At 39.6% G+C, this 27,665-nt stretch overlaps 2 protein-coding genes and 1 long non-coding RNA gene across 4 annotated transcripts in view; 1 reads left to right on the top strand and 2 right to left on the bottom strand.

Annotated features, from left to right (window-relative positions):
- Window positions 1–27,665, top strand: part of LOC126629089 (putative receptor-like protein kinase At3g47110) — a 169,721-nt gene that overhangs the window by 90,222 nt on the left and 51,834 nt on the right. The window contains exon 3 of one of the 2 annotated variants that reach the window (XM_050298976.1): window positions 13,283–13,579. In XM_050298976.1, coding sequence (XP_050154933.1) covers window positions 13,283–13,579 — 297 coding nt within the window. Of the gene's footprint in view, window positions 1–13,282; window positions 13,580–15,490; window positions 15,591–27,665 lie in introns of those variants that run through there. The other variant, XM_050298977.1, reaches the window with a different exon arrangement.
- Window positions 13,910–27,665, bottom strand: part of LOC126629100 (uncharacterized) — a 64,108-nt gene continuing 50,352 nt past the window's right edge. The window contains exon 3 of the long non-coding RNA XR_007625657.1: window positions 13,910–14,055. This is a non-coding gene — a long non-coding RNA (uncharacterized LOC126629100). The remainder of the gene's footprint in view (window positions 14,056–27,665) is intronic.
- LOC126629093 (uncharacterized) lies at window positions 18,977–20,572 on the bottom strand. The gene is made up of 2 exons (XM_050298982.1): window positions 20,132–20,572; window positions 18,977–19,862 (listed from the first exon to the last, which is right to left on the bottom strand). The coding sequence occupies exons 1-2, from the start codon at window positions 20,399–20,401 to the stop codon at window positions 19,131–19,133; spliced, it is 1,002 nt and encodes a 333-aa protein (XP_050154939.1). The 5' UTR covers window positions 20,402–20,572; the 3' UTR covers window positions 18,977–19,130.

Raw genomic sequence — 27,665 nt, 5'->3', positions numbered from 1 at the left:
AAGCATGAGAATAAACAGTTGCACCGGCTCGCACATGACTATGCTACAAACATGAAGAGGAAGCTTGACCAGATGAAGGAATCTGATGGTCAGGTTTTACTTGATCATCAGAGATTTGTGGGTTTGTTCCAAAGACATTTATTGCCTTCGTCTTCTGGGGCTGTACCGTGTAATGAAGCTCTAAATGATCAACCTATGATGCCTCCTCCTTTTAGGGTTCTGTCCAGTACTGAGGCTCCGAATGATCCCCCTCCGGTGCCTTCTCTTTCTGGGGCTCTACCGACTGCTGAGACTTCTCCTAAGCAACCTTTGTGAAGGCTCCCTCTTGTTTGTTTATTTTGACTCATGTATATGTACATATTTGTAACTTATCGGGGATATCAATAAATAAGCTTTCCTTCATTTCAACGTATTGTGTTAAATACACCAAAGTCTTCTTCGCTAAGTTCTTTGAATTTTCTTTTGTTGAAGCTTGTATGTTGAAGCTTTGTGAGTGGAGCATGTAGGTTGAGGTAGTGTTCCCTTAATTTCCCGAGTGAGGAAAACTTCTCGGTTGGAGACTTGGAAAATCCAAGTCACTGAGTGGGATCGGGTATATGAATCTTAGAACGCCATTGTGCTCTGTCCTGTGTCATGTCCTCCGTTAGATCCAAGTACTCTAAGTCTTTTCTTAGGGTCTCTTCCAAAGTTTTCCTAGGTCTTCCTCTACCCCTTCGGCCCTGAACCTCTGTCTCATAGTCGCATCTTCTAATCGGAGCGTCAGTAAGCCTTCTTTGCACATGTCCAAACCACCGTAACCGATTTTCTCTCATCTTTCCTTCAATTTCGGCTACTCCTACTTTACCCCGGATATCCTCATTCCTAATCTTATCATTTCTCGTGTGCCCACACATCCAACGAAGCATCCTCATCTCCGCTACACCCATTTTGTGTACGTGTTGATGCTTCACTGCCCAACATTCTGTGCCATACAGCATCGCCGGCCTTATTGCCGTCCTATAAAATTTTTCCTTGAGCTTCAGTGGCATACGGCGGTCACACAACACGCCGGATGCACTCTTCCACTTCATCCATCCAGCTTGTATTCTATGGTTGAGATCTCCATCTAATTCTCTGTTCTTTTGCAAGATAGATCCTAGGTAACGAAAACGGTCGCTCTTTGGTATTTCTTGATCTCCGATCCTCACCCCTAACTCGTTTTGGCCTCCATTTGCACTGAACTTGCACTCCATATATTCTGTCTTTGATCGGCTTAGGCGAAGACCTTTATATTCCAAAACTTTTCTCCAAAGGTTAAGCTTTGCATTTACCCCTTCCTGAGTTTCATCTATCAACACTATATCGTCTGCGAAAAGCATACACCAAGGAATATCATCTTGAATATGTCCTGTTAACTCATCCATTACCAACGCAAAAAGGTAAGGACTTAAGGATGAGCCTTGATGTAATCCTACAGTTATGGGAAAGCTTTCGGTTTGTCCTTCATGAGTTCTTACGGCAGTCTTTGCTCCTTCATACATATCCTTTATAGCTTGGATATATGCTACTCGTACTCCTTTCTTCTCTAAAATCTTCCAAAGAATGTCTCTTGGGACCATATCATACGCTTTTTCCAAATCTATAAAGACCATGTGTAAATCCTTTTTCCCATCTCTATATCTTTCCATCAATCTTCGTAAGAGATAGATTGCCTCCATGGTTGAGTGCCCTGGCATGAACCCGAATTGGTTGTCCGAAACCCGTGTCTCTTGCCTCAATCTATGCTCAATGACTCTCTCCAGAGCTTCATTGTATGACTCATTAGATTAATACCCCTATAGTTCATGCAATTTTGTATGTCGCCCTTATTCTTGTAGATAGGCACCAAAGTGCTCGTTCGCCACTCATTTGGCATCTTCTTCGTTTTCAAAATCCTATTGAAAAGGTCAGTGAGCCATGTTATACCTGTCTCTCCCAAAACTTTCCACACTTCGATTGGTATATCGTCTGGGCCTACTGCTTTTCTATGCTTCATCTTCTTCAAAGCTACAACCACTTCTTCCTTCCGGATTCGACGATAAAAAGAGTAGTTTCTACACTCTTCTGAGTTACTCAACTCCCCTAAAGAAGCACTCATTTCATGTCCTTCATTGAAAAGATTATGAAAATAACCTTTCCATCTGTCTTTAACCGCGTTCTCTGTAGCAAGAACCTTTCCATCCTCATCCTTGATGCACCTCACTTGGTTTAGGTCCCTTGTCTTCTTTTCCCTTGCTGTAGCTAGTTTATAGATATCCAACTCTCATTCTTTGGTATCCAGTCGCTTATACATATCGTCATAAGCCGCTAACTTAGCTTCTCTCACAGCTTTCTTCGCCTCTTGCTTCGCTTTTCTATACCTTTCACCATTTCATCAGTCCTATCCTTGTATAAGGCTTTACAACATTCCTTCTTAGCTTTCACCTTTGTTTGTACCTCCTCATTCCACCACCAAGATTCCTTTTGGTGTGGGGCAAAGCCCTTAGACTCACCTAATACCTCTTTTGCTACTTTTCAGATACAACTAGCCATGGAATCCCACATTTGGTTAGATTCCCCCTCTCTATCCCACACACACTGGGTGATTACTTTCTCTTTGAAAATGGTTTGTTTTTCTTCTTTTAGATTCCACCATCTAGTCCTTGGGCACTTCCAAGTCTTGTTCTTTTTTCTCACTCTTTTGATATGTACATCCATCACCAACAAGCGATGTTGATTAGCCACGCTTTCTCCTGGTATAACTTTGCAATCCTTACAAGTTATACGATCCCCTTTCCTCATTAGAAGAAAATCTATTTGTGTTTTTTACGACCCACTCTTGTAGGTGATCACATGTTCTTCTCTCTTCTTAAAGAAGGTGTTGGCTAAGAAGAGATCATATGCCATTGCAAAATCCAAGATAGCTTCCCCATCCTCGTTTTTCTCCCCAAAACCATGGCCACCATGAAAACCTCCATAGTTGCCTGTCTCCCTGCCCACGTGTCCATTTAAATCTCCTTCTATAAATAACTTCTCCGTCTGAGCAATTCCTTGCACCAAGTCTCCAAGGTCTTCCCAAAATTTCTCCTTCGAACTCGTATCCAACCCTACTTGAGGTGCGTACGCACTAATCACATTGATAAGTTCTTGTCCTATTACAATCTTAATTGCCATGATTCTATCTCCTACCCTCTTGACATCTACAACATCTTGTGTCAAGGTCTTGTCCACGATGATGCCAACACCGTTTCTCGTTCTATTTGTGCCCGAATACCATAGTTTAAACCCTGAGTTTTCTAGATCCTTTGCCTTACGACCAACCCACTTAGTTTCTTGTAGGCACATAATATTTATCCTTCTCCTCACCATAACTTCCACTACTTCCATAGATTTTTCCGTTAAGGTTCCTATATTTCACGTTCCTAAACGCATTTTGCTCTCTTGAACTCTACCCTTCTGTCCTAGCTTCTTCACCCTCCCCCGTCTAATAGGATCAAAGTACTTCTTTTGTGTGTCCCGTGTAAAGTTGATAGGAGCATATGCTCCCAAACAACTTTGAGTGGAGTCGTTCGAAAAGAAGTTTCTATGGCCCCCTTGCTCATTTAACACTGCATCCGGGTGCCGATGGAGATACAGCGACCCTTGCTCACTTATCACTGTGCTCGGGCCACACAGCGCGCCACTTATGGGTGACGCCCTAGCTTTAGCGCGATTTCGTTCTGGATTCATTTTCATAAGGATTCGACGTAATCATGGAGTGCCGGCTGTCGACTACCTGAAGCCCTCCCCCTCCTCCTTTATCCGGGCTTGGGACCGGCAATGTAAGATAAACTTACACAGACGGAGTTATGTTGTTGCTCGTTTACAATGGAAAAACATATCAGTCCTTGTACTACTTGTGGAAGCATATTGCTGCAGCAAATTAATAGGAATGCTGCTGCTATATACTACTGGCTTATGTCAAGTGGCATCACTTGGTTAGCCAGGTGGCATGTTATATGTTGCTGCTATATACTACAAGGTTGATTTCTAAGGGAGGGGTAATGTTAGGATGCCAAGTGGCATCACTTAGTTAGCTAGGTGTCAATTGTTGAGTTGGATTTCTTTAGCCTGCAACCAACTATATAAGCTGAGATATGTGCAGATACAAAGGAAATGAATATTTGATTGTCTTAGTGTTCTTGTTAGTATATCTTGCATTTGAGTAAAGGTTGAAGTGGGGTTCTATCAACTTCCAACTGAAATTACCTCATTGTCCAAGCTTCAGTTTCTTGATTTAGGCGTGAACAATTTTTATGGGGAAATCCCACCTTCTTTTGGGAATCCTTCTTCTCTTCAGATGCTATCTGTGCCTCAAAATAACCTCCATGGAGGTATTCCAAATAGCCTTGGCCAGTTGAAAAGCTTAGTGATTTTTTCCTTGGCTTACAATTATTTGAATGGTACCATCCCTCCCTCTACAACCTCTCGTCAATTACAGTCATTTATATGCTTCAAAACAACCTTCATGGAACTCTTCCTCCTAGATTGGGCCACACTATATTTCCAAACCTCGAAACCTTTTACTTCCATTTCAACCAATTCACTGGACCAATACCAACTACAATCTCCAATGCATCCAACCTTGCAATATTTGGAATCTCAGAAAATATATGTACCGGAAGAATACCTAGCCTGGCAAGGATGTCCAATCTGTTCCGGTTAGAAATAGATACTAACAGTCTTGGAAATAATGAGAAAGGTGACTTGGACTTTCTCTCTTCTCTGGTTAATTGCACCAACTTAAAAGCGCTTGGATATCAGATCCAATAATTTGGGAGGAGTGCTACCTGAATCTGTCAGCAATCTCTCAATTAAGCTCGAGGCAATGAGAATAGGGTGGAATCAGATACACGGAAGCATTCCTTCTGAGGTTGGAAATTTTGTCAACTTGGGGAGAATAGACTTTGAGGAAAGTCTACTTATTTTTTCCCATTGGCCATGTTGTTGAGAGGTTAACTAATTGTCATGGTGTTAAGAAGTCCAGTTGTCGTCCAGCAACCAGAGCACCTTGGCTGCAATGTTTAGGAAAGTCTACTTATCATCCTACAAACTCGTAGTCTGCATAATGTTATCACCAGAATTCCTGCTTCTGCTTACTAAATAATGGATCTTCATGGTCCGAGCTTACGCTCAGTTTGGTCTACATACCTTTTTGTGACGACCCTTCTCTTCGTTCTGAACCTTTTTCAAACTTAAGGGATCCATATCCTCTAATCGATACGGATTCTTGAACTCATGGAGTTACCTGCGGCATGAGGCATCAAAGAGTAGGATCCTTAAACCTGCAAGGCTCTGTTTTGCAATGATATGATCTGTAATTAGTGATTAGCTTAATCACTATTAAAGGTTTTAATCTTGGGATTATTAGGCTTATTCCTGTTTTAGTGAAGTTTGTTATAATTGGCCTGGCATGATGAGTTGTAACTTGTACAAGAGCACTAGCTCTCAGTATTGTAATCAGAAGAATTTTTACAGAAAAAAATACAAACACAAAAATATATTGGAGCTCTGCTCCCTTCTACTTCATCTTCTCCATTTGCCATTTCTATAGCAGCTTGCAGGTTGAGATCGGGACCTGAGATTTGCGATCCTATCATCTCGCTGCCATGGATGCGCGAGTTTCTGTTGAACTATAAGTATTTGAGCTGAAATGTTTTTAGAATAAGTTTTGTTTAGATTGGTGTATCCACTTGTGCAGAATGAGGCAAAATGTAAATGTCTAGTTTTGTAAAAAGGCCATGAGTGCCATGTGTTGATAGATCCATGAAATTAGAAAGATGTGTGTCTAGGATGAAATGTAGTAGTTTATGTGGTCCCAAGTTAAGGACCTTCAGTTAATGTAAAGCACATGAGTGCTCATTTCTAAAGTAAGAAGAAATATTCCTCTGTAAAAGTTTATGCAGAGAGAAGAACAAGAAACCAATCGTTTTCTCCAGCCTTTGTTTATTGTGTGTTTTTCTGTTCAGCTCCATCTTCATCAAAACACTCATTGATTCAAGTTACACTAACATGGCCTCAGAGCCTGGTTGGATTTAACAATCTGGGCGTAAATCTGTGAAGTTAACGAGCTCAATCGAAGCTCTCTTGAAACTCTGTGAAGGTTGTCGATTCAGATCAAAATCATGTCTGGATCTGGAGGCTCGGAAGTGAGGACTCCAATCTTCTCCGGTGAGAACTACGAGTTCTGGAGAATCAAGATGGTGACAATTTTCAAATCACATGGGTTGTGGAATCTGGTGGAGAAAGGAGTTAAAACGTCTGATTCGAAGAAGAAGAAGTCTGAAGGATCGTCGGAGGATGATGGAGATGAAGAAATGTCAGCTGTGTTGATGCAAGACGCAAAGGCTTTGGGAATCATTCAGAATGCAGTCTCGGATCAAATCTTCCCTCGAATCGCCAATGCCGAGTCAGCGAAGATGGCATGGGATTTGTTGTATGGAGAGTATCATGGTGGTGATCAGGTACGATCTGTGAAATTGCAGAATCTTAGAAGAGAATTTGAATATGCTAGGATGCGAGATGATGAGTCTTTGTCTAGCTATCTTACACGGTTGAATGATCTAATTAATCAGATGAGAACATTTGGTGAATCTTTGTCGAATGAGAGACTAGTGCAGAAAGTCCTGATTAGTCTTAGTAAACCTTATGATTCTATCTGTTTGGTTATAGAAAATACAAAGTGCCTAGAGACTGTAGAATTGCAGGAAGTTGTTGCAATCTTAAAGAGTCAAGAACAACGGTTTGATTTGCATATGGTTGATGCAAATGAGAGAGCATTCTCTTCATTTTCTGTGAATCCAAAGGAGCAAAACAAAAGTGGGGGTCATTCGAGTTCATCTAGAACTCAGAAAAATTGGAATACTAAAGGCAAGAAATGGGAATCAAAACCCAAATTTCAGCAGAAATCTTCTCTGCACAATTATCAGAGTGCAAATGCATCTCAGTCAGTGGGTCAGGAAGTTGCAAAGCCTCAGTGCAAAGTGTGTTCTAAGTATCACTTTGGTGAGTGTAGATACAAAGGGAAACCAAAGTGTTTCAACTGTGATAAATTTGGGCATTGGGCTAGAGAGTGCAATGTAGGCAGGTCAGTGCAAAAGGCAAATAATGCAAGTCAACTGGAGATGACAGGGAATCTGTTTTATGCAAACAACACTGTCACAGAACCAAAGGTGAATGGAGAGTGGTATATTGACAGTGGTTGTAGCAATCATATGACAGGAAATGTAGATTTGCTTGTTGAGGTTAGAACAAATGTAGCTGGTAAAGTTCAAATGCCAACTGGAGATCTTGTGAATGTTGCAGGAATGGGATCTTTAGTTATTGATACAAATAAAGGGAGAAAATATGTTAGAGAAGTAATGTATCTTCCCGGGTTAAAGGAGAACTTACTCAGTGTTGGTCAAATGGATGAACATGGATATTTCTTGGTGTTTGGAGGTGGAATGTGCAATGTGTATGATGGTCCATCACTAGAATGCTTGGTTATGAGAGTGAAAAAGAAAATGAATAGGTGTTATCCACTGACTTTGTTCTCTGGGAATCAAATGGTGCTAAAAGCTGGTGTCACTCACTCCACTGAGATTTGGCACAGGAGATTTGGACATCTACATTTTGGTGGTCTCAAACAATTGAGAGACAAGGAAATGGTACATGGTTTGCCACAGCTTGCAGATTACAATGGAGTCTGTGAAGGTTGCCAATTTGGTAAACAGCACAGAGAAGAATTCCCTAGAAATCAAGTGTATAGAGCAACTGCTCCACTTGAACTGATTCATGTTGATTTGTGTGGACCTATGAAGACTGAGTCAATTGCTGGAAATAAGTATTTCATGCTACTGATAGATGATTTTACCAGAATGATTTGGGTCTATTTTTTGAGATATAAGTCAGATGCGTTCAGCTGCTTTAAGAAATTCAAAGATATGGCAGAATTACAAAGTGGTTTCAAGATTAAGACTCTGAGAAGTGACAGAGGAGGGGAGTTCAAGTCTGCAGAATTTGATCAGTTCTGTGAAAAGGAAGGATTACAAAGACAATTTACTCTTGCATATACTCCACAACAAAATGGAGTAGTGGAGAGAAAGAACAGAACAGTGATTGAAATGGCGAAATCTATGTTGCATGAGAAAAGGATGCCATATTTTCTCTGGGCAGAAGCTGTGCATACATCTGTATATATTCTGAATAGATGTCCCACAAAGGCTTTAAATAACATTACACCTTTTGAAGCTTATTCTGGTAGAAAGCCAGGAATAGCTCATCTGAGAGTATTTGGATCTCTGTGTTATGTTCATGTTCCAAGTGAACAGAGACATAAACTTGAACCAAAAAGCTTAAAAGGAGTATTTGTGGGATATGCAACTTGTGAAAAGGGGTATAGGGTATTTGATCCATTATCTAAGAAGTTATTCTTATCAAGAGACATTGTATTTGAGGAAGAAGCTGTCTGGAATTGGGAAGATGACTCAGGGTCAATACTTCTTAATACTGGAAGTTTTATTCACAATGATATAAGCACAGAGAGCAGTGACAGAATGGTGTTGTCTCCTACATCACCTATATTATCTCAGTCTAAAAGAGCTTCTAATTGTGAAGACTATGAATCTCAATCCAGGTCACCTATCCTAGGTGAATCTTCAAGCATGTCAAATGCAATTGAAGGACAAAATCAAGCATTTGATAATACACCATTGAAGTGGAGAAATCTGAATGATGTATTGGCTCAATGCAATCTGTGTATCATGGATCCAGAGAAGTATGAGGATGCCAAACAAGATGAGTCTTGGTTAAAAGCTATGGAGGATGAGCTGTTTATGATTGAAAAGAATGACACCTGGAAACTTGTTGACAGACCAACTGAAAAACCCGTTATAAGGGTTAAATGGGTCTACAAAACTAAGTTAAATCTTGATGGCTCAGTGTTGAAGAATAAAGCAAGATTGGTTGCAAAAGGCTATGCACAAAAGCCTGGTTTGGATTACAATGAGACATATGCACCGGTTGCTAGGTTGGATACCATTAGAACACTAATAGCCTTGGCTGCACAAAAGAGCTGGAAGTTGTATCAGTTAGATGTGAAATCGGCTTTCTTGAATGGAGTTCTACAAGAAGAGGTCTATGTTGAGCAGCCTGAAGGTTTTGCAGTGAAAGACAAGGAAGACAAGGTGTACAAACTTCATAAGGCCCTCTATGGTTTAAAACAAGCTCCGAGAGCTTGGTATGGAGAGATTGACAGCTATTTTTCTCAGTGTGGATTCAAGAAAAGCTTGAGTGAACCAACTCTGTATATAAAAGCAAGGGGAGAAGATATTCTAATTGTGTCTATCTATGTAGATGATATAGTCTACACTGGTAGTTGCAAACCAATGCTAGAAGAGTTCAAAGAAGATATGAAAATGAAGTATAAGATGACAGATTTAGGTCTACTTCACCACTTTCTTGGGATGGGAGTGATACAAACAGATTCCAGCATCTTCATTAATCAGAAGAAGTATGCAAGCTCTTTACTGAGTAAATTTGGTTTAAATGAAGCAAAAACTGTCTCGACTCCTCTGGTAGCTACTGAGAAGCTATCTAAGGATGACGGAAGTGGATCCGCAAGTGATGAATTGTATAGGAGCATTGTGGGAAGTCTCCTATATCTCACTGCTACAAGGCCGGATATAATGTATGCAGCTAGTTTATTGGCCAGATACATGCATTGTCCTACCAACAAACATTATGGAACTGCAAAGAGAGTTCTCAGATACATCAAGGGAACTCTGGATTATGGCTTAGAGTATGTGAAAGGAAGAAAAGCTTGCTTAATTGGCTTCTGTGATAGTGACTGGGGTGGTTCTTTGGAAGACAGCAAAAGCACATCAGGATATGCATTCTCATTTGGCAGTGGTGTGTTTTCCTGGGCTTCAGTCAAGCAAAACTGCGTTGCACTCTCAACTGCAGAGGCTGAATACATAAGTGCATCAGAAGCAACTACACAAGCAATATGGCTAAGGTTTGTTTTGGAAGATTTTGGAGAATTACAAACTGTAGCTACTCCTCTTCACTGTGATAACACATCTGCCATTGCTATCACAAAGAATTCTGTGTTCTATCAAAAGACAAAGCACATTGATAGAAGGTATCACTTTATTAAGGATGCACTGCAAGAAGGAATCATTGATTTGGTGTATTGTCCCACTGAAAAACAGGTAGCAGATATCTTCACAAAACCTTTATCTAAGGATCGGTTCAACTATCTTCGAGATATGCTTGGTGTGAAATCAGCTCAAAACTTAAAGGGGAGTGTTGAACTATAAGTATTTGAGCTGAAATGTTTTTAGAATAAGTTTTGTTTAGATTGGTGTATCCACTTGTGCAGAATGAGGCAAAGTGTAAATGTCTAGTTTTGTAAAAAGGCCATGAGTGCCATGTGTTGATAGATCCATGAAATTAGAAAGATGTGTGTCTAGGATGAAATGTAGTAGTTTATGTGGTCCCAAGTTAAGGACCTTCAGTTAATGTAAAGCACGTGAGTGCTCATTTCTAAAGTAAGAAGAAATATTCCTCTGTAAAAGTTTATGCAGAGAGAAGAACAAGAAACCATTCGTTTTCTCCAGCCTTTGTTTATTGTGTGTTTTTCTGTTCAGCTCCATCTTCATCAAAACACTCATTGATTCAAGTTACACTAACAGTTTCAGCTGCACTCGACTCCATTGAAGCTTCCATGTGTGCTGCGTTCCGTGAAGCTCTGGCACCCGTCCGCCATGAACTTTCTCTGTTACGTCGTGATTTGGCTCTCGTAGTTGGGGGAGTTTCTGATCCAGCCCCGATGATTTCCGACGATGCTGAATCAATCGATCTTGGTCATCCCGGACTTCAAGGAGACGACAATCCACTGAGAAATCTATCGCCAACCGTAACAAGAAAAACTAAGAATGGAATATACCCATCAGGAAATGTTCAACTAAACAAGAAAAACTCCACAATGTTGTAGGAAGTACTTGGTTTCTACGAAATACGCAACACAAAGAACGCTAGGCAAATTACGAAACAGCAACTACAGCCTTGGGGGTAGCCGCCACAACTGCAGCCTTGGGGGGAGCAGAAGTACTCGGTTTTGCTTCCTTGGTGGGAGCTGGGGCTGGAGGTGAAGGCTTAAGGTGGGGAGGTGTATTATGCTTCAATTTTAAAAGTATCTGCCTCATCCTCGAAAGCTCGGTTGGTTTTCCAGGCTTTGGACCTTGGAGAACAAGAATGGATGGCTTCTTTTCCGTATCCTTCTTCCCTCTCTTCTTCTCTATTGCTGGCACCTCATTGGGGATGAGGTCCGCAATTGCCTTCCAGTAGTTCTTGTCTACCTCAGCATGAAACTTCTCTTGATTAGCCAGGAACAGCTGAGAAAAGCCAAAATACAAGTTCAAAACAATATGACAGAGAGATTGATATGGATATTAAAGGCGAAGAAACTGTAAAGTTGTGACAAAGTTCAATTCCAAAATCATTAGCCAAAAAGACATTCAGAAAACCATTAACACGACCAACATTAGTAGTATCTGTTTTACGAAGAAGCCTAATAGGGACACATTGTAGCTAAGATTTACGTAGAGAATCCTACACAGTTGTGACCATCACTTAGTTGAACTCACAAAAGTCCAATCCACAGCAAAGAGAATAAAAGTTACGATTTATGAATAACCAAGCTGAGTGGATGCGGGGAGATACCCGACAACAATTTGTGGCTCTTCTTCAAAGCTTATTTCGATCAACTATTCAATTATTGAATGAATCAGCAATCCAAGAACGAAACTATAAGCATCAGCCCAAAGAATCATCATATGCATTCCAACCAAAAACTTAAAATTGAGGTAGTAAAGTCTGAAATCAACATTATTAGAAGAGCTCATTGAAACAAATTATTGTGCCGATCATATTTTTTGGAAAGCTAAATTGATCAAACCTTCTCCCTTTCCCTGTTCGCAGCCTTGTTATTTTCAGTAGTGATCTTCCTAGGTAATGAGTGTGTTCTGAATAAACCGCGTTGATCCAATTTTCTTTCTATTGACTAACGAGCCTGTGATGTCTATTAATTCCCTAGTCTTAATCTAACAGAGACGGTCATTTATTTGCGCTCACAGACTATCAAAGCTGTTTGTCGTGTTCCCTAGTCTTAAATTGACTCCATTCTTTGCGTCAACTAACTAAAATGGAGTTACATAAATATCCAGAGCTTCATTTTGCAGCCTAGCTAAAATGGAGTTGTCAAGGATTCATATTAGCATTTGGCTTATTTTCATGCAACCGCTCTTTATTCTCTTTCTTTTTAGCTCTGTCTCCTCCTCGCATTCAGCGGGAAACGAGGTGGATAGGCTTTCCTTGATTGCCTTTAAAGCTGAAATCGTGAACGATACCTTGGGCATCCTTAGCTCTTGGAATGGATCCCTCCACTTCTGTCGTTGGCCAGGCATCACTTGTGGCCGCAGACACCAGAGAGTTACAGTGCTCAACCTCCAATCAAGCGGGCTGGCCGGCCACCTATCTCCCCATATTGGAAACTTGAGCTTTCTGAGGGCTTTATACCTCCAGAACAATAGCTTCAGCCACACCATCCCTCCAGAAATTGGTCGTTTGTTCCGCTTGGAAGAACTATTCCTTCATAACAACTCCTTCGGTGGTCATATTCCATTCAACATATCACGTTGCTCTAACCTCCAATACCTTGACTTATATGGCAACGCTCTTAGTGGCGAACTTCCAACTGAAATTGCCTCATTGTCCAAGCTTCAGGTACTTGATTTTGGCAATAACAATTTTTATGGGATAATCCCACCTTCTTTTGGGAATCTTTCTTCTTCTTGGTGGCTATCTGCATATGGAAATAATCTGCATGGAGGTATTCCAAATAGCCTTGGCCGGTTGAAAAGCTTAGTGTCTTTTTCACTGGCTGAAAATTATTTGAATGGTACCATCCCTCCCTCCATATACAACCTCTCGTCAATTCAACTCATTTTTATGTTTCAAAACAACCTTCATGGAACTCTTCCTCCTGGCTTGGGCTACACTATATTTCCAAACCTCGATACTCTTGTTTTCGATTCCAACCAATTCACTGGACCCGTACCAGCTTCAATCTCCAATGCCTCAAACCTTTTAGTATTTTCTATCTCATCCAATAAGTTTACTGGCAAAGTGCCTAGTCTGGCACGCCTGTCAAATTTGCATCGGTTCACACTTTTTAAGAACAATCTTGGAAATAATGAGGAAGGTGACTTGGATTTCATCTCTTCCCTAGTTAATTGCACCAATTTAGAAGTTTTATCTATCGGCTTCAATAATTTTGGAGGAGTGATGCCTGAATCTGTCAGCAATCTCTCAACAAAGCTAAGGCAAATATATTTCTATGAGAATCAGATACGCGGAAGCATTCCCATCGGCGTTGGAAATCTTATCAACTTGGAGAGACTAAGCTTTTATGCGAATTTATTGGCAGGCACTATACCGAGTTCAATATGTAAACTGAATAAGCTTTATGGCCTAGATCTACAAGCCAATGAACTGTCAGGTAATGTTCCATCATCTCTAGGAAATCTAACTTCATTAAGCAATTTGTATCTCCAGTCAAACAAGTTAAATGGAAGCATACCACAAAGTCTCGGAGACTGCAGGTTTTTGATATATTTGGATCTTTCCCACAACAATCTTAGCGGTCCATTTCCAAAACAAGTCATCAATTTACTTGTTCACTTGAATCTATCTAGAAACCAACTTACTGAATCCATTCCCTTGGAAGTAGGTAACTTACAGCATCTTGTTTTCTTGGATGTTTCTGAAAACAAGTTATCTGGTGAGATTCCACAAAGCTTAGGGAGTTGCACAAGTTTGACGACTCTGTCTCTGAGAGAAAATTTATTGCAGGGGACAATTCCTAAATCCTTGAGCTCTTTGAAAGGAATTGAAGATTTTGACCTCTCTCACAACAAATTGTCTGGCATAATTCCCAACTACTTGGGGAGTTTCCCCTTCTTGCATAATTTGAACCTCTCATTTAACGATTTTGAAGGCGCAGTACCAATCCAAAGAGTTTTTAAGAATGCAAGTGCGGTATCTGTTGTGGGAAACACACGGCTTTGTGGAGGTATACCTCACTTAAGATTGCCTAAATGCATCTCCAAGCAATCTAAGCGCGGGTTATGTCCTAAGCTGAACTTAATTATCTCAGTTTCCTGTGGGGTTGTCGGCTTGGTCTTGGTGTTGTTACTTGCGCTTCTTTATCGATCAAGAAAGGCTAGAGCGCTCAAGTCAACTTCAGGATCATCACTGGGGGTTTCACTTTTGAAACTGTCCTATGGAGATCTCCTCAAAGTAACTGATGGGTTCTCTGCTTCGAATCTGATTGGTTCTGGAAGTTTCGGGTCCGTATACAAGGGAGTTCTCAATCAGCATGAAGAAATAAATGTTGCGGTGAAAGTACTCAATCTTCAAACTTCAAGAGCTTCTAAAAGTTTCATATCTGAATGTGAAGCCCTGAAAAGCATTAGGCATCGAAATCTTGTCAAGCTGCTGACTGCTTGTTCAAGCATTGACTTTCAAGGAAACGATTTCAAAGCCCTGGTGTATGAGTTCATGGTGAATGGAAGCCTAGATGAGTGGCTGCACATATCAGCTCAAGGAGTAGATAGGCCAGCCAATCTGCCAAAGAATCTGAATCTCACTCAAAGAGTTAACATTGCCATCGATGTAGCGTATGCTCTGGATTATTTGCACAACCGCTCCCACATGCCAATAGTTCATTGTGATATAAAGCCCAACAACATTTTGTTAGACAATGACATGACTGCTTGTGTTGGTGATTTCGGTTTAGCAAGGTACCTCCAAGATGCTTCTTGCCCATCTCCTTTGCACGAGAGCAGTTCCAATGTCATAAAAGGCACCATAGGCTATACTCCCCCAGGTAAATTTTCTTTTGTATATATTTTATTTGTGCTTCCAGTATGGTTTTGTATATAGCATGAGTTTTTTGAAGTCACATATAAGAACAAAGCTATGTTTTTGTGCATATAACTTAAAGAGTATGGAATGGGAGGCGAGCTGTCAACAAATGGCGATGTGTATAGCTACGGAATACTGTTGTTGGAGATGTTAACTGGCAAAAGGCCGACAGATGACATGTTTAAAGGTGGTATGAACCTGCACAATTTTGTTATAACGGCTCTACCAGAACGTGTGGAAGAAATATGTGATCCACTACTTGTTCAAATAGAAGAAAGCAGCAGCAGTACTAATCCCAGAAGTAATAGGGGGAATCATGCCCCAAATGATCAAAGAAAAAGGGTTGTGGAGTGCTTGACTTACATTGCAAGAGTAGGAGTTGCTTGTTCTGTAGCGATGCCGAGAGAGCGAAAGGACATGAGCAATGTGGTAGCTGAATTGAGTCTAATAAGGGATGTGCTAACTGGAACTAGGATGCCCAGAGAGAATCTGTGATGACGACCTAAGTAGTGAGTAATAATACCCTGTTATCGTTAAATAAAATCCCATGACAATGCTTGAACTTTGCATGGTGATCTTCTGAATGATTTTCCTATTTTGCAATTTCATTTTGCATGTTTTGTAAATGATGTTAATTTGTAAGATCATCTTTATGTTTGCTTGGAAATTTGGAATTTGTCAATTTAAGTTTGGTTCATGTTCTTATAATTAAACATTTTAAGTTTGGAATTTGTCTACTTAACTTTGGTGTGTATATGTGTGTGTGTGTGTGTATATATATATATATATATATATATATATATATATATATAGAGAGAGAGAGAGAGAGAGAGAGAGAGAGAGAGAGAGAGAGAGAGAGAGAGAGAGAGAGAGAGAGAGAGAGAGCCCGCAAAAATGAATGTTAAGCGCACCTCTTGCATTGTTAATAAATTTACTCAAATTGCTTATTTGGTGGTTTTGGTAGCCCAAGCAGCATGTCGGGTACACAGAAATCTTATTTTCGGGAGTGTGTTTAGGACGTGGTTGGTATCATACTTAAATTGTTTTTAAATTTTAATAATTAAAAAGAAAAAGAAAAAAACCCTATAGCAACTCCTTGTGAATTCGAAAGTTGCTACTAAATTGAATTAGACAAAAAAAGTGTTAATATTAGCTAAAATTTCATTTACACATTATCATTTACACAAAAAAACAAACAACTTGGAGATACTATTTTTAATGTTTCAACCATGCAAAGTTGAATTTAAATTACAAAACGTATACAAAAGCTTCAACCAAAAGAAATCTAAAAGTAGCACTACCATTCATTATCCATATGAAAAACGAATTTTCCATGTTTGCAAATTCATACTAGTACTACACACATTCACATTACACAGAAAAATATATATTACAAGTTTAAAAACTGTAGGTGTAGTCTCTGAGCTGAACAGGGTTCCATCTTGTAAGTTCAAAATTTTGTTATTACACATGCAATTCCACGTGGCATCCCATGGACTTGGATTGTCTGCCGTCCTCATCCCATGCTCTCCCCTGTATTTTGTGGTCATGGTTTTTTATGTTCCTACTACTTTTTATTTTATTATTTTTATAAAAAATTAATAAAAAATGTTGACGTGGCTTAACCGTGATCACAAAATATAGAAAGGCATGAGAAAGGTATGGAATGGAGGGGCAGACAATCAAGTTCCCCTCCTAATCCCTCGGTCTTTGTAAGTTTAAAAGAATAGCAGTAACCAAAATTTATCATAAAACATTTAAAAATTGTGGCCAAGTAAGGTAAAGAAGGTAAACATTACCTTCTACACATCAAAATCTGACCAGATACATACACACCCCCCTTCAAAATTTAATCACCAATCGATGTCGTCAAATTCAAATATTTATTACAATGCACAGAAAAATATATATTTAAATATATGTTATATTCAATATATATTACCAATCAATTTAGATTTAATCATCAATCAAATGCACAGAAATCTAATCACCCATCCAAACGGCAAAATCCAGTGAACCCCCAATTCCAATGAATTTACAAATCCAATTAAATTTACACTACATCAAAACGACAAAATCCGACAACAAATCCAAAAGCTTCGGCATAATCTTACAATTCCAGTGAACCCCCAATTCCAATCCCATTTTGAACCTAAAAATTAAAACCTTAATTTTATAAAATGCAAATACATTCAAGAGACTGACTTACCATTTATGATTGGAGTGGGCCACTACGCAGGAGATGAGTCTGACGCGACCGACATGTTTTTTCTAGGGTTTGGAACTTTCGGCTTTGAGACAGAGAAGTGAGAAGACGATGGTGGTGGTGGAGATTGGGAGAGAACGATGGCGAGAGAGATTGGGTGAGAACGATAGTTGGTGAGAGAGATTGGAGAGGAGGTTGAGTGGTGGACGGCAGCTCTGCTAGTCTGTGACTGGGAAATTGGAGAAAGGTGAGAGAGAATGAGAGATGAGTGAGTTGTCTGAGCGAGAGAGATCCAGTGGTGCGGAGTGGGGTGAGAGTTGAGGGATGATGTGGGGGTCTATTAGAGCAATTCCACCCTGTGGACTTTGCGCCAGCACCCAGCGCATTTATCCACTCAATGAACAGTAATAGACTAGAGTGAACAGTAATAGGCCAAGGCATCTCCACCCCTAAAAAAATGCGCTGGCACCCAGCGCATTTATTTGGTGTGTTTTTTTTTTAAGTTTATTTCGGATAAGATTTTTAACCCATTTAAAATAAAGAATAAAAAAATAAAATAGTTTTAATTTCGGATAGGATTTTTAACCAATCTCGTCACGCCACGTGTCATTATCTGAACGTACTATTTTGTGAATAGATTTCCGATATTATTTTCAACCAATCCCGACACGCCACGTGTCACTTCCATGGTACAATAATTTAGCCAATATTTCGATAAGATTTTCAACCAATCACGTCATGCCACGTGTCATTATCCGAACGTACTATTTTGCGAGGCTTCCCTGGCATGATTGGAAGCATCGACTGCATGCACTGGACTTGGAAAAACTGTCCAAGTGCGTGGCAAGGAGCATATGGCGACAGAAAAGGAGCCAAAAGCATCATTTTGGAAGCGGTGGCTTCATTTGATACATGGATTTGGCATGCTTTTTTTGGTGTTCCAGGAGCTCAAAATGACCTAAATGTCCTTGCCCAATCCTCAGTGTTCGACGAACTGCTGCAAGGAAACTCGCCGAGATGCACATATTGGGTTAATGGTACCCAATACGAGGGATCATACTACCTTGCAGATGGCATTTACCCAAGGTGGTCAACATTTGTCAAAACAGTGCCACATCCACAGACTGAAAAGGAAAAACACTTTGCAAAATGTCAAGAAGGGTGTAGGAAGGATGTCGAGCGTTGTTTTGGTATCCTGCAAGCTCGTTGGGCGATTGTCAGGGCTGCAGCTAGAATGTTTGATGTCGAGGCTCTTTGATCCATCATGATGACGTGTATTATTCTCCATAACATGATTGTTGAAGATGAGTATGATTATGATGCCGTCGATGAATATGAGCCAGATCCGATGAACAACTCAAGAACACGTATTTATTGTGCTCATGATGGGACCGAAGATCCAGTGCAACACGAGCCGTTGGAACGTGATGGACGTTACAATGAATTGATCGTTCAGCGGTACACTAATGTGCAAGAGCCATACTGGCACGTAACCCGCCAGAATGACTTGATTGAGCACCAGTGGGGATTGCATGGAGGCGAAGATAATTAGAATGAGGCTTGTGGTTGAAGAATAAATTGTATTTTTTTTAAGTTTAAGTAATTCTATGTAGTGTGTTTTGTTTTTAAGTTTATTTGGTGAGTTTATGTAATTCTATGTAGTGTGTTTTGTTTTTAAGTTTATTTGGTGAGTTTATGTAATTCTATGTAATGTGTTTTGTTTTTAAATTTATTTGGTGAGTTTATGTAATCTTATTTCATGTGTTTAAATAAAGTACAAAAGAAATTAAATAAATAATTACATTAAAATTGCATAAGAAATTAAATAAAGTTCAAACCTAAAAAAAGAAAAAACATAAGAAATTAAATAAAGTTCTACTAGAAAAAAGAAAGAAAATACATAAAAATACATAAGAAATTAAATAAAGTCTCTCGAGTTAGGATATGTGGTGCTAGGATCTTGGTTGCCATGATTTGTGTAGCTAGAACCCCCTTGACTTGTTTCCGCATCTCTTGCACGCCTCCTACGCATGGCATCTCTTTTTTCCGATGTCCAAAAATATTTAGAATTCGGAGACAGTCCTACTAGAGACTTGCTCATAGTGTCACGATCTGCTTGAGCCATCCTTTCTTCTCGAAGCAATTCATTTTCTCGATGAAGTGCTTCTCTAACCAGCTCGTTCTCTCGATTAACTACTTCTCTTTGTCTTTCAGCCGCCGCATCACGGGCCTCAGTAGCTGCTAATATTGCTGCCATAGCAGCAACTTTTTCCTCATCTCTAGCCTTTTCTCGTGCCAAGTTTAGTTCACCTTGGCGAGCAAGTTCCTCCATATATTTAGTGTAGTCATTTTTGGAAGAACTACCTTTTTTCTTTGATGCCTTTTTACCTAGAGGCCTTAGGGACTGACGAGTCGGTTGGGTCTCGGGCACTTGTTCAGCCGTCCCTTCCGTGTCTTGAAATGTGTCGGCTTCTTGTTCGGCCATGTCTGGTTCTGGAGAACTATGTAGACCCATACCGTGCATGACAACTTCTGGACCAGTTGCCACAATTTTGTATTTAGGGCAATCTTTGACAATTTGCCAACATTCCAATCTATTGAATGATTTGTTCCCGTTCTTTGAATTGTAGAATGCTTGAGCTTGTAGTGTCTATAAAAAAGTGGGATAACATAGTGTTAAAAAATGCGGGTGTAACACAAATAAATAAATTCAAAATATTAATACGGGTGGAATGCATATAAATTACATAAAAATGACATAAGAAATTAAATAAAAATGACATAAGAAATTAAATAAAAATTACATAAGAAATTAAATAAAAATTACATAAGAAATAAGATAAAAATTACATACGAAATTAAATAAATCAAAATATTAATGTGAGTGGAATGCATATAAATAAATAAAAATATTGTCACCTGATCCGCTAAACTTGTCCCACTACGGAGGTTACCGGAAGCATGAGAGATGGCGTTTTTCCAACAAGTAAATGATGCGTTGAGTTTTTTCCAACGACCTTGAAGACCTTGACTAGTTCTGGCGTTTTCTCCATGTACATCACAAAACGCTTTCGTAATTTTACTCCACATCTCTCGCTTATCCATCTCATTACCCGTAATCGGATCATGAGTAGTGTGAACCCAACATTCACACAACGTAACATCTTCAATGAGCTTCCACGAAGACATTTTTTTCTCTTAAAGTGTAGAAAATATTGAAATGTAGATAGTATAGAAAGTGTAGAAAATATTGGAATGTGGTGTAAAGGTAGAAGATGAGGGTTAGGTATTTATAGGAAAAAAAATTAACATTTTTCAAAATTTTCTGTAATTTTTTTAAAATTTTCTGTATTTTTTAATAATTTTTCTGTATTTTTTAATATTTTTTAATGAATTTTAATATAGTTAATTAATCTGGACCGTTGGATTTGAAAAATATTCAAATCCAAGAGCTAGGGAGTTGCCACGTGGCCAACGGTCATATTTCTGACCGTTGGGCCCTTTTTTTTTTTTTTAATTTACTTTTTGTGAAAAAAACGTGGACCGTTGATCTTTGATCCGACGGTCTAGTTTAAAAGTAAAATTTAAAATTTTTTTACCGTTGGAAATCCAACGGTCTAGAAAACTAGCCGTTGGAAATCCAACGGCAGAGAGGTAGCCACGTCGCAACTCGGGGGGGGGGGGGACTGACAGCGCCTGCACGCGGGCCCCGGCGTCTGAAAGCTTGTCGGGCACTCGCCAAACGGCTGCGTGAAGTGCACGCGCCAGGCTTCTTCCCCGGCTTCTGTCTCAGTCTCTTTTGGGCTGGGCTCTTGCCCAGCTCGGGCTGGGTACCAGTCAGTTTGTTGGGGTGGACTTGATTGACAGAGGCCTGGCTTGGTTTTTGGACTGGAGGCTGGGACATTTGGTCCCCGGTGGAATTGCTCTTAGGTGTGACCGAGTCCTTCTGAACTCGGATAAGCACCAATGGAAACAAGACGATTTTAATTGAAAATTTTGCTCGGTTTGGTTCGGTTTGATACCAAATTTAGAATTGAAACCAAACCAAATAATCATGTAACTGAACCGAACTTGTACCATACCCAAGTGAGCTGAAAAACAACCGAAGCAACTGATTTTTTGTTGTTTGGTCTGGGCACGGTTTGGCTTTTCGTGACTTCATTCCCAGCCCTATTAGAAATAGAGAGCTAAAGAGAAAGAATGGGACTTAGAGGAAGATAGAAAGTGGTGGGGTTTTGAGTTTAAAAATTCTAGAACTCACTTTTGTGTTTTTTTTAGAAGTAGGCTAATTTTTAACTTAGTTTTTGGGTTTTAAAATCACTCGAAATGTTTATTGCCAAAAGCACATGTCATTGTTATGTGCTTTTTACTGAAAGCATTTCAAATGCTTTTTCAGAATTAACTTGTATTTTTATTAGGGTAAACTACATTTTCATACTTCAGGTTTGGACTCTATTTCAATTCCTTACAACATCTTTAAAACATTTCACTTTCATATCTTAAGTACTATTTTATTTTAAAATAAAACCTCCGTTACATTTTTCATCCATTGATCCGTTAAAATAAAACCTCCGTTACGGTTTGGTTTCGGTTTCGGCCCTCCGAAACCGAAACCGCATACCTTTATTAAATGTTAAATTTTAATTGGTTATTTTCATTGAGTCCATACATTTAGTATGGACTCAACCACATCATAACATGGTCACATAACATAACCTTTTATTTTCTTTCTTCTAGTCCCGTAGTCCATGGACTAAGACTTTGTGTTCTCTTTCTCAAGTTTCTCAAGTTTATTCATCTTTCTCAAGTACATTTAGTATGGACTTTCTTTATGTTACACTTTCTGTGTGTTTGCAACTTTACTAAAACACATCTACCACCTTTTGTTATTAAAAAAATTTCACATAGTTTGATTGGTAGGATCTACCAAAACCAGAGTTATTACTTATTAGAATCTTTTTTATGTTTGGGTTTGCGGTACTGGCATTGGAGATTTGATGTGCTCTTAGTTGCCTCAAGTTGAATTATTTTGTTGTGGTCCTTATGGATGTGAATTTTGTTGCCATCAATTAGGTAACCATAATAATTTTTTCAAACAATGAAACCAAACCGAAACCGTTTGAAACCAAACCAAACCGAACCAAATGGTTTGGTTTCATTTCGGTTTTAGCCTCAAAACCGCACCGAACCAAACCGCAAAAACTTGTGGTTTTGGTTTTGGTTTTGGTTTCACTCAAAACCGCACCAAACCAAACCGTGCCCACCCCTAAACGTGGCTGCCACATATATGACACGTGGCTGCCAAATTTTTTTTTTTTTAAAAAAAACCTGAATTTTTACATACAACAAAAAAAAAAAAAAACCCCAGCGACCCACATCTGCAATCTGCAAGAAGAAGAAGTAGCATTTGCAGCAGGAAGAGGGAAAAAAAATTGAATGCGACCCACATCTGCAGCAGGAAGAAAAAGAGGACGAGGAGGGAGAAGAAGAAGAAGCAGGAAGAGGGAAAAAAAATTGAGCGCGAACCGCATCTGCAGCAGGAAGAAGAAGAGGAAGAGGAGGGAGAAGAAGAAGCAGGAAGAGGGAAAACAAAATTTGAGAGCGAACCGCATCTGCAGCAAGAAGAAGAAGAGGAAGAGGAGGGAGAAGAAGAAGCAGGAAAAGGGAAAAAAAATTTGAGCGCTACCCACATCTGCAGCAGGTAGAAGAAGAGGAAGATGAGGGAGAAGAAGAAGAAGAAGAAGCAGGAAGAGGGAAAAAAAATTGAGTGTGACCCGCATCTGCAGCAGGAAGAAGAAAAGGAAGAGGAGGGAGGAAGAAAAGAAAAAAAAAAACAACCCCCCCCCCCCGGAGACCTAGCTCCCCCCTCTCCTCGCGTGACCCTCCTCCCTCCGCGATTTGGTGATTTTCAGTGTGGGTGAGTTTTGAAAATATTTTGAATTTGAGATGATTTTTGGATTGGTTTTGTGGTAGATCCACCTACTCTTGGCTGGGATTTTCAAGGGTAGGTGATGGGGGATTTTTAGGAGGGGTGGCTAGGTGGGAATTGGGGTTTTTTTTCTTTCTTTCTTCCTCCCTCTTCCTCTTCGTCTTCTTGCAAATGTGGGTCGCTGGGGTTTCAAATTTTTTATTTTTTATTTTTGTAATAATTCAGGTTTTTTTTAATTAAATATTTTTTTTGCCATGTGGCAGACATTTAGCAGCCACGTGACATATATGTGGTAGCCGTGTCAGCATTTAACGGATCAATTGATGAAAAATGTAACGGATGTATTATTTTAAAATAAAATAATACTTAAGGTATGAAAGTGAAATGTTTTAAAGATGTTATAAGGAATTGAAATAGAACCCAAACCTAAGGTATGAAAGTGTATTTTACCCTTTTTATTAATTAAGGTTTGGTTCCACAAAATCATTTTATTTAAAAGTGTCATTCAATTGTTTGAAAGCACTTGCCAAACGAGCTCAAAAGTTAGATTCAAATGAAGCACCAAACATGCCCTTAGGTTCTCAGAATTTTTTTCTAGTGGTATGGGAAGATTTTGGGGTCGATGTGAGAGGGCTAGATTAGTCTCTGCCAGATTTATGTGTAAGAAATATGAATAAAGATTTAGAGATGGAATATTATGCCCGATGGCGCGGATGAACCTCGTCGGGAGCTTAATTTCCCATCCGTGCAAAAGTAGGAGTCCCTTGTTAATTAATGCCGAGAGAGAAAGCAACCAGACGGACGTCAGCACTGGTGTGCAGGTGGACTATGTTCTCCAGGGATGTACTAGTTGGCACCCAGATGGCGAACACAAGTGAAATGAATCCATTCGTGAGGAAGTGCATACAGAATACTTCCAGTTCTGGAGATTGGTCTCGCATGCTCGGAAGAAACATCAGGGATCTGAATTCATATACAAATTTATTCCTCCACCTCCCTGGTGTAAATGTATCACTTTGTCAAAAAAATAATCCAGGAAAAATTAATTGTTCGTGAGACTAAAAAGGGTGTGTATCCCTATTAAAAATATCAACAATAACATCATCGTTATTTAAGATTTATTTGTTATGAATGTAATGAGACAACATAGAGTCATAGACGAGACAATCTAGTCAACATCATGTTAACATATCGAGAAGACAGTGATCGCGGATTGTTCTATTTGAATGCGTGTTTGTACTTTTGATGTTGGTGGCCCTTTTTTTTCTTGATTTTAGGTTGAAAGCCCGAGCAAATTTTTTTTCAGGGGTCACTCATTTAAACCTTCTATCCTCACTTACATTTTCTAGTCTCTTAAATGAAAATTGTGCTTTCATATAAAATAAAATTTAAAAAAAAAAAAAACAAAGAGTATTTGCTACTTCACAATGATGCATCGCAATTTGCAAGAGTAACAATTATGAGAGTAGAAAACTAGCCAATTTATCATTTGCATTACGGTAGAAAACTAGCTAGTGGAAGACTAGCTAAGCTTCCACTAAGGTAGAAAACTAGCTAGTACAAAACTAGCTAACATTCCACTGAGGTAGAAAACTAGATAATGAGTCTTTACGTTTTACTTTCTACCGGGGCCGAACATTTCATAACTAACGTGTAAGTCACTTTATGTTTTCTATGATAATTCTCTCTGTTTTATTTTTTTTTATTCAGTTTGGTTCTTTTACTAGATGATTTTTTTAGTATGTCGGAAATACGGCACGGTACACGTGTAATAAGACAACGGATAATTTTTTTTTTCTTTCAAATTTCTAATAAATTGTATTATTACACTTAGTGTACCAAACCGTCTTTCTGACAACCTGAAAGTTTCTCCTTTCACTTAACCTGCAAGCTTGACATGGCTTTCTAAATACCTAATGAAGAAGAGTAATGCCACACGTAACACATTTTTCATATTACATTTGTACCACTCATCTAATAGAGGTGAACCCATTAATACATCTAGATTCATCTCCGTTAGAGAGAAGATACAAATATGATATGAAAAATATGGTAAGAGTAGAATTTCTGATTTAAAAATTATTGCAGGTGCCGAAGCCCAAAACCATCAACCACGGCATGTACGCAGAAACGGTCAAGGCGATTTGGGTTTTTCCGCACCATATTTTGATCTCCCTGACGCTAAAATTTACTCCTTTTGTTGCATCGATTTACGTTACTAAGGATAGATAAATATCCAGAGCTTTATTTTTCAGCCTAGCTAAAATGGAGTTCTCAAGTATTCATATTAGCATTTGGTTTATTTTCATGCAACCACTCTTTCTTCTCTTTCTTGTAGCTCTGCCTCCTCCTCGTGTTTAGTGGGAAATGAGGTGGATAGACTTTCCTTGCTTGCCTTCAAAGCTGAAATCCGATACCATGGGCATCCTTAGCTCTTGGAATGAATCCCTCCACTTCTGTCATTGGCCAGGCATTACTTGGGGCCACAGACACCAGAGGGTCAAGCGGGCTGGCAGGCCACCCATCTCCCCATATTGGAAACTTGAGCTTTCTGAGGATTTTACGCCTCCAAAACAATAGCTTCAACTACACCAACCCTCCAGAAATTGGTCCTTTGTTCTGCTTGGAAAGACTACTCCTTCATAACAACTCCTTCAATGGTCATATCCCATTCAACATATCACGTTGCTCTAACCTCCAATGCCTTGGCTTATTTGGCAACACTCTTAGTGGCGAACTTCCAATTGAAATTGCCTCCAAGCTTCAGAAACTTGATTTTGGTAGGAACAATTTTTATGGGAAAATCTCACCTTCTTTAGGGAATCTTTCTTCTCTTTGGTGGCTATCTGTGGAAAAAAATAATCTGCATGGAGGTATTCCAAATAGCCTTGGCCAGTTGAAAAGCGTAATGCATTTTTCACTGGCTACGAATTATTTGAATGGTACCATCCCTCCCTCCAGATACAACCTCTCGTCAATTAAAGTCATTTATATGCTTCAAAACAACCTTCATGAAACTCTTCCTCCTGGCTTGGGCCACACTATATTTCCAATCCTCGAAACCTTTATTTTCCATACCAACCAATTCACTAGTGTTCGTCGCAGGAATCTCCTGGCGGACGAGCACACAGCTCCCCTGGGAGAATGGCGTCGGTTGAGGGTATCTGTCGTACTTCTGCTTTCTTCTCGGGCTCGCTCGGGCAAGCCTTTGTCGGGCAGATCTTGGTCGGGCAAGACACACTTCGGGCAAGGCTCGTCGGGCAGTTCTGAAAGAGAAGGGCAGAGTTAATTTGAAAGGGTGCCTTTGTGGGGCCTTAGGTGTAGGCCTTAAGGCTCACAATCAAGATTAACTTTGTCGTGCTCAGGCGTGCCACTGCCATCTTCAGTATGGCAGATGTTGAATGGGTGTTTAAGCTTTGATTGAATATGTATACGCCCGAGAAACCAAGTTAGATATAACATGTGCCTTTGTGAGGCCTTAGGTATAGGCCTTGAGGCTTCCTGTCAAACTAAACCAGCGCTTGGATGTATCATATTTGGTCTTTTATGGTTGCCAGAGTCTTATCACTATTATACCTTTGATTATCTGAATCCAAGAGGTAGGACGAACCCAAATGAGTGCCTTTGTAGGGCCTTAGGTATAGGCCTTGAGGCTTCCCATCAGAGTTAATCCTTATACTCGGACCAACTAGACCGCAACATGAAATGAAGCTAAATAGATGCCTTCGTGGGGCCTTAGGTGTAGGCCTTGAGGCTTTCTATCAGAATTCACTCCATGCTTAAGCCTTTTCTACGAATCAAGATATAATAGCAATAAAACGGAGAAATAGATTGATTACTTGCGCCCCAAGTAACTTCGGACTTCTCGCTTATCAAGGATTGTCGTGGATGGGTTGAGTCTACATAGAGTTCTTTTTTATGCCTTGAGGCCAAGGACTTTTAAACTGATCTTTAAATTACATGCCCGCCGGGCTTAAGACTTAGATCTGATTTGAACTCTGACGCGATTCAGATCGGATTCAAGTGCTGAAGACTCATTTTCATTATGACTTTGCTAGAAATAACTTGTATATAACTGGGAATATATAACATGTTATTGTGCTTTTAAAAGAAAGAAAAGACAAAGACAGAGCAAAGATAGTCGGGTAAGTTTGAACCTTATCGGCCAAGGCTGAACTTCTTACAAAATCTATCTTTGTGGCTCTGTCAGAGGTCTGAAAGCTTTTAGAGGGGTTGACGGGGGAGAAGAGGATACAAAATGAATCGATACCACCATGAACAAGGTAGCAGAGCTATTACAGGGGTTTGGGAAGGTTTATCCCGAATGGGATGAAGGCTTGTGCTGACTACAGCTTCGTTGAAGGCAAATCTGGCTTGAGCAGAGTTTTGGCTTTTGTTTGTTTGTTTGAGTGTCTCTAATTCTGTCTTCTCTTCCTCCTTTTATAGACGACTTCAGCTTGGGTTCCTGTAGCAATAGCGGTGCCCGAATGCGGTTTGGTGATGACTCACTAGCTTTTTTACATG

The sequence above is a fragment of the Malus sylvestris genome, chromosome 7 (genome assembly GCF_916048215.2).
Source record: "Malus sylvestris chromosome 7, drMalSylv7.2, whole genome shotgun sequence".
Lineage (NCBI taxonomy): Eukaryota > Viridiplantae > Streptophyta > Magnoliopsida > Rosales > Rosaceae > Malus > Malus sylvestris.
This window is presented reverse-complemented; position numbering and strand designations above follow the sequence as displayed.